We start from the raw sequence: 15,055 nt of genomic DNA, 5'->3' as shown, positions 1-15,055 counted from the left end.
AAATTTAAATAATTGCTAGGCCATAGGAATTTTTTACACTTCTGTGTACATTGTATGCTGCATGCACAGAGCAGTGTACACTATCCTTTCATTTCTGGTATCGCTAAGATGACAAGAATCAGTCATGTGCCTGGGACAATCTAACTCCTGTGTGCATGTGCAGAAGTTACATCATCAGTGGCTGCCCAATGATTACAGAGGGATAACTGGAAACCTAGAGGTAGCCGCAGCAGAGATGGCGGCAGTGAAGGACGGAGCAAAGCCTGCATCAGGCGGCCCTGGAGAAGGGTACACGTGTAAGGTAAGTGTGCAATATATCAAAAGTCCACACAACACATCCCACTTTAAAGTATAGAGGTCTTTCCATATCTGTTTCCCGATCTTAGAGTGAATAACTTTTCACTGAATTTATTAAATAGATATTATGTATTTAAAAAAATGTAAAATGTATTAATCTTATCAATCCTCAATCCCCTCTTCTGTATAGTTTTTTGAGTAACTATAAAAATAATATATATTTCCTGAAGAATATTAACACTGTATTACCTCTTGGTGATCTTCTTTGGTACATCCCAGCAATGCATAAACCAAAATATGTGGTAAAAGATATATGGTCACTTTGAAGTCATGTTTCATCATGATACTGCAGCAGCTGAAGACCTTCCTAGCAAGCTCATGCCTGACCTATAGACCACAATTTTTGAAAAAATTTAAACTACGTTAATCTAATAAACAGGAAAAATATAGGACAGTGTACATGTTATACTGGCTTCAGGTTCACAGTTGCTTCAAACCAGCTTTGTAATAAAAGCAACAAAACTTGGAACGCATGGTAACATATTTAAATATAAACACAATACTCCCTTGTCCAAACTTAGCTCCAAGTTAAAACCCAATTGAATTTTTAAATAAAGCTGGATACACTAAATACTGTGCAGAATTTAAAACAGCTATTGTTACACAAGAAGTTAATTTAAATCCCATCGCTTGCCTGAACTTTTTTCCCCCAGAATTTGTCTGCAGTGAGGCAGCAGCCTCACTGTGAGATAGTCCAAAAGCTCCACAGAAGACCCAAAGCTATTAACCCCAGCAGCACCAAAGTTTAGCAGTGTGAAAAGGACTGGGCATCCCTGCACAGAAGATTTCTACAGGATCCAGGTGACAGCACGACATGGGACAACCTTTATTACAGATAAGTTCGTTTACAAAAGCTAGAGAATGGTTTTGTTAGGTCTAAGCGTCAGCTTTAAAACAATTTGACATATTTTGTTTAAAAGTGTCTTACCATAAAGTCCTTTTCTCTGAGGTTCACTGACAGACACAGCTTCAAATCTTCAGACCATTGGGCTTTACGCTGTCTCTCTTCAGAAATAGGACTAGGCGGAAACCTTTTTGGTTACTCCCCTGAGGCAGTCCCAGATGGTATGCCATCACTTCCTGCTGTATGACTCCAGTTTGTAACAAGCAGTGTCAGAAGAAAATATAACTCAACCCCAACAGAGGGGCGGGGTGCTGTGTCCGTCAGTGAACCTCAGAGAAAAAGATTTTACGGTAAGATAAAAATCCAGTTTTCACTTTCCTTCACTGACGAACACAGCTTCAAATCTTCAGACTATTGGGATGTCCCAAAGCAGTGTCAATATGAGGGGTGGGAAAAAACACAGCAAAAACAGAATTCTTAACAAGGCTAAAAATAGCCAACCAGGCAACAACAGGAGCTCAACCAGGAACAACTGGAGCTCACCACCAGGAAAAAATTACACCCTCAAATGCGGAAGCCTCTGCAACCGCAGCCAGCCAAACTTTGCGGCCAACCGCTGCATCCGAAGATGCAAATACATCCACCTTATAAAACGTTGTGAATGTGTGTACAGACGACCATGTAGCCGCCTTGCACACCTGAACCACTGACGCCTGATGACATTAGGCCCAGGAAGCACTAAGCCCCCCCATAGAATGCGCTTTAACAGGGAAAGGAGGAACCTGTCCCTAATGGGGTAGGCCTGCACCACCGTCTGCCTAATCCACTTGGAAATGGTCGCAGCAGATGCGGCCTGCCCCTTACAAGGTCCATCCGTAGAACAAAGAAACTGATTTTCAAATCGGTTCAGTCACTGCCAGGCACATCCGAATTGCCCTTACAACATCTAAGGAATGTAAGGCAATGTCCTAAGGATGTTTCGGCTTAGGACATAGGAACGGTAACCCAATATCTTCATTCAAAGAAACTCCGAGACAACCTTCGGAAGGAACTCCTGATAGGGTCGTAACACCACTTTGTCCCTATGAATCACCAAGTAAGGTGACCGACAGGACAACGCAGCCAATTCTGACACCCAACGTGCGGAAGTAATCGCTAAGAAAGCCACTTTCTGCAACAGAGTGAGCAGAGGAAGTTCTTGAATATTTTAAAAGGAAGCTTTTGAAGCACCGACAGTACCAAATTGAGATTTCATGGAGGTACCAGGGATCGCACCTGAGGAGCCAGATTGCGAACTCCCTTCACAAAAGTGTGAACCAAGGACTTCGGTGCCAACGGCCTTTGGAAAAAGATAACCAAGACAGTAATCTAGCCCTTGATGGTGCCCAGAGCCAAATGCTGATCTACACCTAGCTGTAGAAACTCCAACAGGGGAGACACAGAAAAGGGGTGGGGAGAAACCCCCAAGACTCACATTAAGTAATGTACGCCTTCCAAACCCTATGATAAACCTTCCTGAAAGTAGATTTCCTAGCTTTGAACAATGTACGAATCCCAGACTCTGACAGCCCTCTGTCCTTCAGCACCTGGCTTTTAATAGCCAGGCCATTAAAAGCCAGCGACCGTAAAGCAGGATGGAAGATTGGCCCCTGAGACAGAAGATCTTCCATGAGAGGAAGTTTCTAAGGAGCGTCTATCAGCCTTACCAGGCCTGTGTACCAAGACTGGCGAGGCCAGTCAGGTGCCACAGAAGTTGTATTGGCGGAAATGCATAAATCAGACGATACTGACCCCAAGGGGCCACCAAGGCATCAGAGGATTCGGCCAGAGGATCCCGAGACCTTGACACAAACCTCTGCACCTTACTTTTGAGACAGGAGGCCCACAGGTCCACATTGGGGGTCCCCCACCGGTGACACAGTTGATGAAATACCTCCAGGTGAAGAGACCATTCTCCCGGATCCAACGTCTGCTGACTGAGATAGTCAGCTTGCCAATTCTCCACCCCTGGAATATGCACAGCAGAGAGGGCCGGAACATATAGTTCTGCCCACCTCAAGATGCTGGCCACTTCCCGGGCCACCAGGGCACTCTTTGTGCCCCCTTGATGATTGACATAGGCCACAGCTGTAGCATTGTCCGATTATATCCGCACAGGGCATCCCTGCACGCAGAAGCGGATTGTCCAGGTAACCCAGTACCGCAATCCCCTTCTGCCATAGCAAGGCCAACACTCGGGCCAAAACCTTTCTGAACACCCGAGGAGCAGAGGCGAGACCAAAGTGTAATACCACGAATTGAAAGTGCTCCTCGCTCACGGCAAAACGAAGAAAATGCTGATATCTGACATATATTTGAATAAGAAGGTAAGCATCCTCTTCCATAGAGGCACCGAACAGACGGTCAACTACAAAAGGAAGATCAGTCAACACCTTTTTAGAAGCCTGGGCAGCCGACCATTACTTCAACCAGATCATGTGGCGAAGGATCACCGCCGTCACAGAAATCCTGTCGGCCAAGGGGGCCGCATGTGGGATGCATCACAAATATAATGTAACCCCTGGATCAACTGATTCGCCAGCTCAGAAGGGTGTCGACTCCCCTCCAGATCCTGGCAAAAAATCTTCGTCCATTCCATTAAAGTCTGGGCTACCAAGGTGATAGCAAACACCGGTCTCACAATTGAACCAGCCACGATGAAGAGCTACCGAACCAGAGCCTCAGCTCTTTTGTCCACGGGGTCCTTAAAGGACGAAGAATCCTCCACCGGCAAAAGTGTGGCCTTATTTAGCCTGGAAACCTGAGAATCAACCGACGGTGGAACCATTCCTTTCTTCAGAAGAGACTCCTCAAAAGGTATTTATCCTAGCAAAACGCTTAGGTATTCCAAACATGCGTTTTGGGGGAACTCCACTGACTAATGACAATCTCGTCAAAATAGGCAGGAAAGGGAAACACCTTAGTCACCTTTGCGGGTGCCAAACTGCACCGGCGTCGCCGACTCCGCTGCAACTGAGTCCTCAAACTTTAAAATTTCCCGCACTGACACGATCAGGGCCTCCACCAGCACTTTTTCATGTGCGGCTGCAGAGGACGACGACGACGACTCACTATTAGAGCACTCAGCGTGTGTGGACGCAGACCCAGTGGGCTAACACTCGTCCGTTGCGGCCAAATCCACCTCAGATTCTGAGGAAGCAGAATACAGATGAAGGCGGGGGGCACTTCTTGCCAGGCCTCCTTTGCAGAGCCAGATCTACTTTGGCTATCAGTGACTGCAGGGCTGCCATCATGGCTGCCAGGCCAGACTGAGACCCAGAGGGTCCTGCAGCTTTCAGGAGTGGATCGGGGGGTGAAACGCGCTCCAGAGGCGCCATTACCATTAAGGGTTATTCGTAACCGCGCTGCTCAGAAATTTTTTGCAGGAAAAAAAAAAAAGGGAGAGCCCCCCCCGGGCACCCCTGGGGCACCACAAGAAACAGCGCACCCGCGGCGCTGTATACAGCAGAGGAAGGATATAGTACCCCCATAGACTTACCACTTGAGCTGGAGAGCGCCAAAGCGGTGTGCCACACTGCTAGAAAGAGGATGAGGAAATGCCGACCTGACACTAGAGGCCCCCGCAGTCCCACACCGCATCAGACTAGAGAAAATGGTCACTGTTAAACTCTATGGAGAAACCAAAAACATGGCCGCCGGACTACACAAACATGGCTGCCGAAGCCAGGAATATAGAATCAGCGGCAAAATGGCGCACCACGGGGCTCTGCATGGGACCTTGGACCCCAGAGAAGCACACAGACCCCAGGAGGGGACCCCCCAGGGGAACCGCCCTTCAGCAGCCAGGTACAGACACCCCCACAAGGGGGCCGACAGCGGCATCACCCACTACTTCTCTGGCCCAGAACCATACAAGCCCCCTCCACCCATGCCCCCCGGAGGGAGCCAGGGGAGGGGACAAGGAGCGGATGAGGGCACCTACACAGGGGAAACCCCACTAAGGAGAAGGGGGAAAGGTATGAGAGGGAGGAAAGACATAGGAGGGGCCTACCATCCCCAGGGAGGGCCAGCGACCACCCTAACAATTCCGTAAGAAAGGAGGGGGGGACACTACTCACCATACCACGGCTCCAGGCGGGGACTATTCCCATCAGTCCACCGCACCATCTTGGGGAATGGGGGTGCTATGGCCTGAGGAATGCTGCAACTCTGATCTCGACTGCTGTCGTGACCAGGGCTATGCGACCTCGCAAGGTGTTTCACTTCATGGCCAGCCCCCGCCCAATGAGGCTACATCGCAGCCAACCTAGCGCGGAGCTAATAGTTGGGTCATGCTCGCAGGCCAGACTGGGAAGACCATAAGGATCTAGGATATCCAGTGCATCGCCCAGTCGGGAACAGTTGATTGTAGTTCACACAGGCACAAAAATAATAAAGAAAATGTAAAAAATTGCATTGAAAAAGTAAAAAATGCCAGGAGCGCAGATCCCAGGAGAGAGCCAGGTCCTTACTCCTAACTAGGCAGAAAAAACAGGAGTACTACAGCAGGAAGTGATGGTATACCGTCTGGGACTGCCTCAGGGGCATAATCAAAAAGGTTTCTGCCTAGTCCTACTCCTGAAGAGAGACAGCATAAAGCCCAATGGTCTGAAGTCTAGAAGCTGTGTCCGAGTATTTATTACAGTAAACACAATTTCCAATAGAAGAAACATCGTTGGCAGATGTCAGTGAATACTTTTTTCAGTCATGGAATGTGCTGGCAAATCTAAATGTTAAAGAATATTTGTAGAAGGCCCTTTTCACGGATGAACTTCACCAGCAGTCCACCTGCTCAGCTGTGAATCTGTCAGCTGATCCCTGCTGGGCAGGCGGATGGCTTGTTCATGTCTGCTCCACTTATGCAAAGCAGACACAGAAATGGCCATCTGATCAGATCCGCTTGACGGATGGGGAATGGGTCCCCATCAGTCTGTTTTTAGTGGATAGGATCAGATGTCCTTTGATTAAAAAAAAAATGACACGCGGACCTGATCAAAAAGCCCATGGGGGCCTTATACATAGGTTTGTCAATAATCCCCTATATACTTTTATTCACTTACCAAGTTCAATAAAACCAACGCATACAAGACTCATAAGCACAGCTATCACAGAAGGGGCTTTCTGGAAAGAAAAATGCCAACACAGTTCAACTATATCTTACCTTTGTTATCAAGTATCCAGCCCAGGACGCAGACCAATCTGCAAAGTTATCACCCAGTTTACTTAGGTAAATGGGTTTCTTTATTTTAGTCCAGTTTATTGCCTTACGGGAACTCTTGTACCTAAAGGAAAAAAAGGGCATTTTTACCTACCAATCTTTAGCCATGGGTTTTTTTTCAGCTACCTTCTGGTGACTGGATACACAGGACTATCGCCAAAAAAAAAGAAAAAAAACTGTAGGGACCTATAATCCCTCCCATTCCCAGCTAACCAGTTTTGTAATAGGAAGATATTAATACAGAAGGATCATCTTCGGGGTAAAAAACCTCCCCAGGAAAGAGGTGAGATTTTCTTTGTCACCTAAGAACACTAGCTGAGGCTAGGAACGGGAGCGGTTATATAGGGGGTTAAAGACTTTATTTGTCCTCTTCGTCCTCTTGTTTTCCACACCAAAAACCCAACTTAGCAATCTGCCTCATGTCCTAAAGTCGTCTAGACATCTCCAGACAAGGAGGCTTATTTTTACTCACTGCAAACTCATTTTCTATAAGTTAATTAGGGGCACAGGAGACCTCTGGTGTATACCTACTTTGACTGTATATGCAGTAAAAAAGTAAACCGAAAGATGCAACAGAAGATTAAAAAAAAATACTATCAAAGGGTAGAAGCTGTTCCGCCCATTGATCTCAACAAACATAAGATTTTACAGTATGTACAAAAAAAAAAAACTTTTACCTCCTTTACGCTAGGGGGCATGAGTGACCCATGGGGATATTCAAAAGCATGCCCAAAAATGAGTGGGGAACTAGGACAAGTCTTGAGCACACTACACCTCTAACAGTGTCAAGCAAAACAGAATCACAAAAAAATTAGATTTTTGACTTACCGTAAAAACCTTTTCTCTTAAAGTGGAGTTCCACCAGTTTTTCCAACATTATAAAAATTGCTTTTATTCCCCAAATGATCACAGCATTGGCTAAATGTAATTGTTTTCCTATCTACTTAAAGGAAAACGGAATTTTTGTAAAATCTTACCTGTAAAATTCCTTTCTCTGAGTCCTCCGACAGTCGCCGCCTCTTCATATTCGTCACATATGGGGTATTAGACTTTGCTCCGAAGGAGTAGCTAGGCAACAGAATATGTTAACAATAAAGCTTTAACATATCCCACCCTCAAGGGGTGGTCCCCTCAGTCAATACCCTCCTACTTCCTGCAACCATATCTCAGTTTTAGTGGAATAGCAGTAGAGTATACATTCAAACCCCAAAAGAGGGGCGGGGGCGGCGACTGTCGGAGGACTCAGAGAAAGGAATTTTACAGGTAAGATTTTACAAAAATTCCGTTTTCTCTTACGTCCTCCGACAGTCGCCGCCTCTTCATATTCGTCACATATGGGGACGTCCCAAAGCAGTGCAAACATGAGGGGTGGGAAACGCATCCGCGCCGAAAGGCAACGCAGTCTCCACATCAAAGAAAGGAACCTTACCAAAGGAAGGAACTAGCTGGGCAACAGCAAAAATAAGTGCTCAACAGGAGCAACAACCCAGGAAAAGACAAAAAAACCAGGGGATACAAAACTTATCCCAACAGCCAGGAGTCCCCAACAAGGGACCCTAGGGAACAGCCGCACTAAGAACCTTGCGGCCAAAGGAAGCATCCGCCGATGCCTGAACATCTACTTTGTAGAATTTTGTGAAAGTGTGCACGGTCGACCAAGTCGCCGCCTTACACACCTGGGCTACAGAAGCCCCATGACGACAGGCCCAAGACGTACTCAGAGATCTAGTAGAGTGCGCCTTCACAGGCACAGGGGGAACCTTCCCCTGCAAGGCATAAGCCTGTTCAATGGTCTGCCTGATCCATTTGGCAATGGTAGAGGCGGAAGCCGCCATGCCCTTCCGAGGACCCTCTGGAAGAACAAACAAGGAGTCCGTCTTTCGAAAAGACTCAGTCGATTTAAGGTAAACCCTAATCGCTCGAACAACATCCAGAGAATGCAATCTCACCTCCTTAGGATGTTTAGGCTTCGTGCACAACGAAGGCAAAACAATATCCTCGTTAAGATGGAATTCCGAAACTCGTTTCGGCAGAAAAGAAGGATTAGGTCGCAAGACCACCTTATCCAAATGAACAACCAGGTACGGAGACTTGCAGGACAAAGCCGCCAGTTCCGACACTCTGCGAGCCGAAGTGATCGCCACCAAAAAGGCGACCTTTTTGGACAACATAGACAACGAGATCTCCCTGATCTGTTCAAAAGGAGCACGTTGTAACACAGACAGGACTAGATTCAAGTCCCAAGGGGGCAAGGGATCCCTCCTAGGAGGAACCAGATGCCGCACACCCTGAATAAAAGTGCCAACCAAGGAGTTGGAAGCTACGGGACGTTGAAACAGAACGGCCAGCGCAGACACCTGACCCTTTATCGTAGCCAGCGCCAAACGCTGATCGACACCCGTCTGAAGGAAAGACAGCACACGGGAAACCGAGTACGTGCGGGGTGAAAACCCCCTGGACTCACACCAGGCAAAATAGGCCTTCCAAGTACGGTAATAAACCTTTCCCGAGGAAGACTTCCTCGCGTTGATCAAGGTATGAACAACCTCTGGAGAGAGACCCTTCTCCTTCAGGACCTCGGTCTCAACAGCCAGGCCGTCAAAGCCAGCGACTGTAAAGCAGGATGGTAAATCGGTCCTTGAGACAGTAGATCGTCCCGAAGAGGCAGACGCCATGGGGCGTCGACCGCCAGATTCACGAGGTCTGCGTACCAGGACCGGCGAGGCCAGTCCGGTGCCACAAGAATCACCGTGCTGCGTTCCGAGTGTAACCTGCGAAGGAACCGGGACAGCAACTGAATCGGTGGAAACGCGTACATCAGCCTGTACTGATGCCACGGGGCCACTAACGCGTCCGACGCGTCCGCCCGAGGGTCGCGCGTCCTTGCCACGAACCTCTTCACCTTGTAGTTGAGGCGAGACGCGAACAGGTCCACATCTGGAAGACCCCACTTCGCGCACAACATCTGGAAGACAGCCGGGTGGAGAGACCATTCCCCCTGATCCAGGGTCTGGCGACTCAGATAGTCCGCCTGCCAGTTCTCCACTCCCGGAATGTGAACCGCCGTTATCGCCGGGACATGAGTCTCGGCCCAAGACAGAATGTCGGCCACTTCTCGAGCCGCTCGGGCACTCCTGGTGCCCCCTTGGTGGTTGATGTAGGCCACCGCCGTGGCATTGTCCGTCTGCACCCGAACCGGGCAGCCCTGCAGCCGGTCCGTCCAGCGATGAAGACAGAGCCTTATCGCACGCAATTCCAGAATGTTGATCGGGAGGGAAGACTCCCCCTCCGACCAGGTCCCCTGGGCGGACAGAACGCCCAGAACACCACCCCAGCCCGACAGGCTGGCATCCGTGGTGATTATCGTCCACGAGATCGGACGAAACGACTTGCCCCCGGACACCAACGGGGACTGGAGCCACCACAGGAGGTTTTCCCTGGTGCGATGACTCAACGAGATCTGAAGATCCAGAGATTGAGGTCGCCCGTCCCACTTGGACAAGATCTCCGCTTGGAGACCCCGCGTGTGAAACTGCGCGAAAGGAATCGCCTCGAAAGCCGAGACCATCAATCCCAGACATCTCATACACGTCCGCAGAGACGAGTTCGGAACGTCCCTGAGGGACCTGACTTCCTCCTGAAGAGTCCTGAGTTTGTCTTCCGGCAGGAAGACCTTCGCCTGCACCGAGTCCAGTATCATTCCCAGATAGGGAAGACGAACCGACGGACTCAGAGTCGACCTTGGAACATTTATCGTCCAACCGAACTCCTGCAGAGTTTGCATCGTGACAGACAGGTCCTTCTCCAGACCCTGACTGGTCGCAGACCGAATCAGAATGTCGTCCAGATACCCCAGGACAGAAATGCCCTGGGCTCTCAATAATGCCAGAACCGGTGCAAGCACCTTGGTGAAGACCCGCGGAGCCGAGGCGAGCCCAAAGGGCAACGCCACGAACTGGTAGTGATCCTCCGCAATGGCAAATCGAAGGTATCTCTGATGACCCTCGAATATGGGGATGTGAAGATACGCATCCTTCAAATCGATGGAGGCCATGAATTCCCCCGGAACCAGGGCAGCCACCACCGAGCGCAGGGATTCCATGCGGAACTTGCGAACCCGCACAGAGCGGTTCAGAGCTTTCAAGTCCAGAATTGGACGAACCTTGCCCTCCTTTCTGGGCACAGTGAACAGATTGGAATAAAACCCCCGAAATCTGTCCCGATGAGGCACCGGAACCACCACTCCCTGAGCCCTCAGGTCCCGCACCGCCAGGCGCAGATCCCGCAGGCGCTCTGGAGACAGTTGTAGATTTGAGGGAAAAAATCTGCTCTCTGGCCGAGAGAGAAACTCGATCTTGTAACCAGATCGAACGATTTCCAGAACCCATCTGTCCCGCACACGGGCCAACCAGGGCTGAAGAAAACCGAGCAAGCGTCCCCCCACCCCAAAACTGGGTGAGGGCGCCCCTTCAGGCCGAACTGTTATGGGCCGCAGGTCCGGATTGGCCGGACTTCTGTTTTCCAGACCAGGGCTTCTTCTGAGAGCCCTGGCCCTTGAACGGCTTGCCCTTGTAGTGCGGCCGAAAGGCACGAAAGGACCCCTGAGGGGGCCGAAAATTAGCATGCTTCTTCCCAGAAGCCCCCTTAGCCTTGGGGAAATGGGGCAAGAGAGTGCTCTTACCCCCAGTAATCCCCTTAATCAACACATCCAGGGACTCCCCAAAAAGGCGAGACCCATCATAAGGCAGATTGGCTAAGGTTTTACGTGAAGATTGGTCCACCGACCAACACTTCAACCAAACCAGGCGGCGAGACAACACCGCCACGCTGTGCACACGCGCGGCCAACGGAATCAGGTCCAGGTCCGCATCACACAGATACATGACACCCTGGTGGATCTGATCCACCATATCCAGGGTCGCCGCTGAGGCCGAATCGGCCACTAGGACGCGCCTAAGCATCTGCGTCCAACTTGCGATCGCCTGGGCCGCCATGAGAGAAGCAAACAGAGCCTTAAGCATAGAACCCGTAACAGAATAAGTATGACGGGCAAGAGACTCCAGTCTCCTATCCGTGGCATCACGGAAAATAGGGGATCCCTCTGCCGGGATCGCAGTGGCTTTGTTCAAAACCGCAATAGCATGATCTACCGGCGGAGGCACACACCACCGTTCATCAGTGGCAGGCGAGAAAGGATAACGCAGCTTAAATTTACTTGGTACCGCAAAAGGCTTGCGCAAATCGCGCCATTGGTCCTTAACAGCGCGCTGAAAATCAGCATTGCAGGGAAAGACCTGCGGCATCCTGCGTTTTCTCTGCGTCCCATAAGCCGCCAAGGCAGCTGGGGGACACACCTCGTCCTGCAAACGTAGCGTCTGCTTAATGGAAGCAATCAACTCATCCATGATTGCAAGCTCTTCAGGCGAGCCAGGGGGAGAATTATCAACCCCCTCAACTTCAGCCTCTACCTCAGACCCCACTAGATCCAGAGAGGAGCGGGACCCCGATAGGGGGGTCCCCGCCAGAACAGCCCCATCACCTTCACCCTCAGAATCAGAGGACAGAGCAACTCTGGGCCGTTTAGTAGATTGAGCAGCCACCAGCATTTGCACCTGTGCAGCAAGGCCAGCCACAATAGTGGCCAAATCCCCCCCTGGGGGGGAAACAGCGGTCCCCTGGCTTTCCACCAAGACTGTGGGAAATTTGCCCTCCTGAGAATCCATTGCCCCTGTATGCCAGACAACCAAGGGTTAACTGCCCCCTTACAGCAAGCGCGGCAAGCGCAGCCCACCGCACCACACTCAGGCACAATGAGACCCCCACAGGGAATATACAGACTGAATACAGGCAATGGAACACAGGAATAGAAGGATAAAACCTGAGGAGACTCCGCTGCTGCTGCTGCCTCGATCGGTGCTTCCAGGAGAGAGGAAGTGATGCTGCCAGGGCGCTCTATGTAAGCCTATGGAGGCTACAAGAAAATGGCCGCCGTGCATGTAAACCATGCGGCCGGAGCGGGCGCCGGTAAAATGGCGCCGTTTGGCGCCGAAATCGCCGCTCCACAGTGCATAAAATCACACACAATATCATCCCATAATATGGATACATGTTAGATCGCCGCAGCGATCGCTGTATATGCCCCAACATGCCATTAAAAACATGCCCCACAGCACACAGCTCCTCACACTGCCCAGCCTGACATACTCAGTGTCATACAGCTCCCCCCCCCCTTGCAGCCCACAGCATGCAGCCGAGAGATAGGGAGACAAGCAGTGTGATTAAAGGCAGGTTACACAGTCCCAGACTGAGACCCCCCCAGACAGACAGGTCCCCACATAGATACACTTACCTCACATGGCGTGGGGAACCCGCACAGGCGAACAAGCCGCTGCACATGAGGCAGGGAGAGTCGCTACTCAAGACGCACACAATGGCGGTTCAGAAACCGCACAGCGTCCGGTGAGGTAGCCACCTCACCAATCATCCCTGCACCGAACAGGGATGGGTCGTTCACCGTGCCAGGAGCGTTACCTGGCTGAACGCTCGATGGCAGACTGGGAAGCCACTGACCCACGACCTGCGACCAGGGGGATCAGCCCGAGACCCAGTCCGCATGATCCTCTTCGTCCGAAGAACTAACTAATGCTGACAAAAATAACAGCTAAGTAAAGGTAGAGAGAAAACTCAAACAAAATATCAAAAAGAAGAAAGAGTCTGGGACAAAAAGTCCCAGCACAGAGAGAGCCAGCCACTCCTGACAAGCTAGACATTAAAACTGAGATATGGTTGCAGGAAGTAGGAGGGTATTGACTGAGGGGACCACCCCTTGAGGGTGGGATATGTTAAAGCTTTATTGTTAACATATTCTGTTGCCTAGCTACTCCTTCGGAGCAAAGTCTAATACCCCATATGTGACGAATATGAAGAGGCGGCGACTGTCGGAGGACGTAAGAGAAATAATGTTTTATAAATGACATTCTTCATAAACTAACCTTGATTTTTCCTCAGCAGGGGGCTCCCATCTTAATTGTGGGCGTGTGAAGCCCACATGTTACTACTTCCTACAATAGGTGCTGCTGGTTACCCAGCATGCACCTCCAAAGGAAGGTCCCACCCTGTTGTTATGGCAACACAGCTACTGCTGTGTTGGTCTCTGGTGAGAATTGAAATCACATGAATGTCTAATACATTGTTACTGTGGCTAACTTTGTTTATGTTAAACATACCTGTATCATATATATTATTACTATTATACAGGATTTATATCGTGCCAACAGTTTGCGCAGCACTTTACAATGTGAGGGAAGACAATACAGTTACAGTACAATTCAATACAGGAGGAATCAGAGGGCCCTGCTCGTTAAAGCTTACAATCTAGAAGATATATATATATATATATATATATATATATATATATATATATATATAAGAGATCTATCTATCTATATATATATATATTTTAATATTTTTATATATCCATTTATTTTTTACAGTATTGCTAATTTTCACTTGCAGCTGACGAAACAGATTTTCACTTCGCCCCGGTTCACACTTCTGCGAGTGCCGGGTTTGCATGTAATGTCGGAGCGCACTGCTCCGACATTACATGCGATCAGCTGTGCGGTGCGAGTTTAGCCATACAGTTTGTATGGCTAAATTCGCATCGCACCCGGAGCAAAGACGCACAGGAGGCATTTTTGCAGCCGCATAAGGATCGGATCGCACAGCGGTTCACACTTGTGCGATCCGCTCCTGTGCGAACTGCACGATCGCACTGCGATATGCGATCAAACTGGGGGTGTCGTTAAGATTACATTGACACCCCCAGCGTATCGCATATGGCAGTGTGAACTGCCGGGGGTGCGTGTGCGATGCGGGAACAGGCTGCGAATTCGCAGCCTTCCCGCACTCGCATAAATGTGAACCGAGCCTTCACCTTTAATTCCACCGTGAATTTTAAATGTACCTTGGCGCCGCGTGAGGGGGGGCGCACATAATCCTCTATCTCCCGCAAGCATTGCCGGGACAAGGCCATCCAGCGCCCAGGGCGAAGACACCAAACTGCACCCCCCCATAAAATTTCCCCTCCAAGCGCAAATTCTCCCCTCTTAAAATCCCCCCCCTCCCAGCACAAATCTTCCCCTCCCCCAAATGTCCCCTCCTAGCATAAGTCCTCCTCCCCTCCTAGCAGAAATACCCATCAATTATCCCTACTAGCACAAATCCTCTCCCCCAAACCCCCCCTCCCCCCAAAAAAATTCCCCTTCTTGCACAAATCCCCCCTCCTAGGACAAATCCTCTTCCCCCCATCCCAAACCCCCCGAATATCAGTCTAGCACATCCCACCATATTCCCCCGCCTAGCACAAATCCTCCCCCCAATTTTCCCCTCTAGCACAAATACCCCCAATCATCCCTACAAGCATAAATTCCCCCCATCCCCATTTCTAACAGCGCCATAATTCCCCATCCTAGCACAAATCCCCCCATCACCTCTTCTAGCACAACCCCCCCCCCCCCAAATCCCCTTCCTAGCACAAATCCTCCCCCCCCCCCCGTCCGTCCCCCCAGCACAAATCCTCTTCCCCTTATTCCTAC

The 15,055-nt window shown here is 50.0% G+C and overlaps 1 protein-coding gene across 1 annotated transcript in view; it reads right to left on the bottom strand.

Moving 5' to 3' along the window:
- Nucleotides 1–15,055, bottom strand: part of ATR (ATR checkpoint kinase) — a 345,838-nt gene that overhangs the window by 181,487 nt on the left and 149,296 nt on the right. The window contains exons 25-26 of the mRNA XM_082249535.1: nucleotides 6,402–6,522; nucleotides 547–684 (exon numbers count right to left, since the gene is read on the bottom strand). Coding sequence (XP_082105661.1) covers nucleotides 547–684; nucleotides 6,402–6,522 — 259 coding nt within the window. The remainder of the gene's footprint in view (nucleotides 1–546; nucleotides 685–6,401; nucleotides 6,523–15,055) is intronic.

The sequence above is a fragment of the Pelophylax lessonae genome (genome assembly GCF_965119305.1).
Source record: "Pelophylax lessonae genome assembly, chromosome: 3".
Taxonomy (NCBI): domain Eukaryota; kingdom Metazoa; phylum Chordata; class Amphibia; order Anura; family Ranidae; genus Pelophylax; species Pelophylax lessonae.
This window is presented reverse-complemented; position numbering and strand designations above follow the sequence as displayed.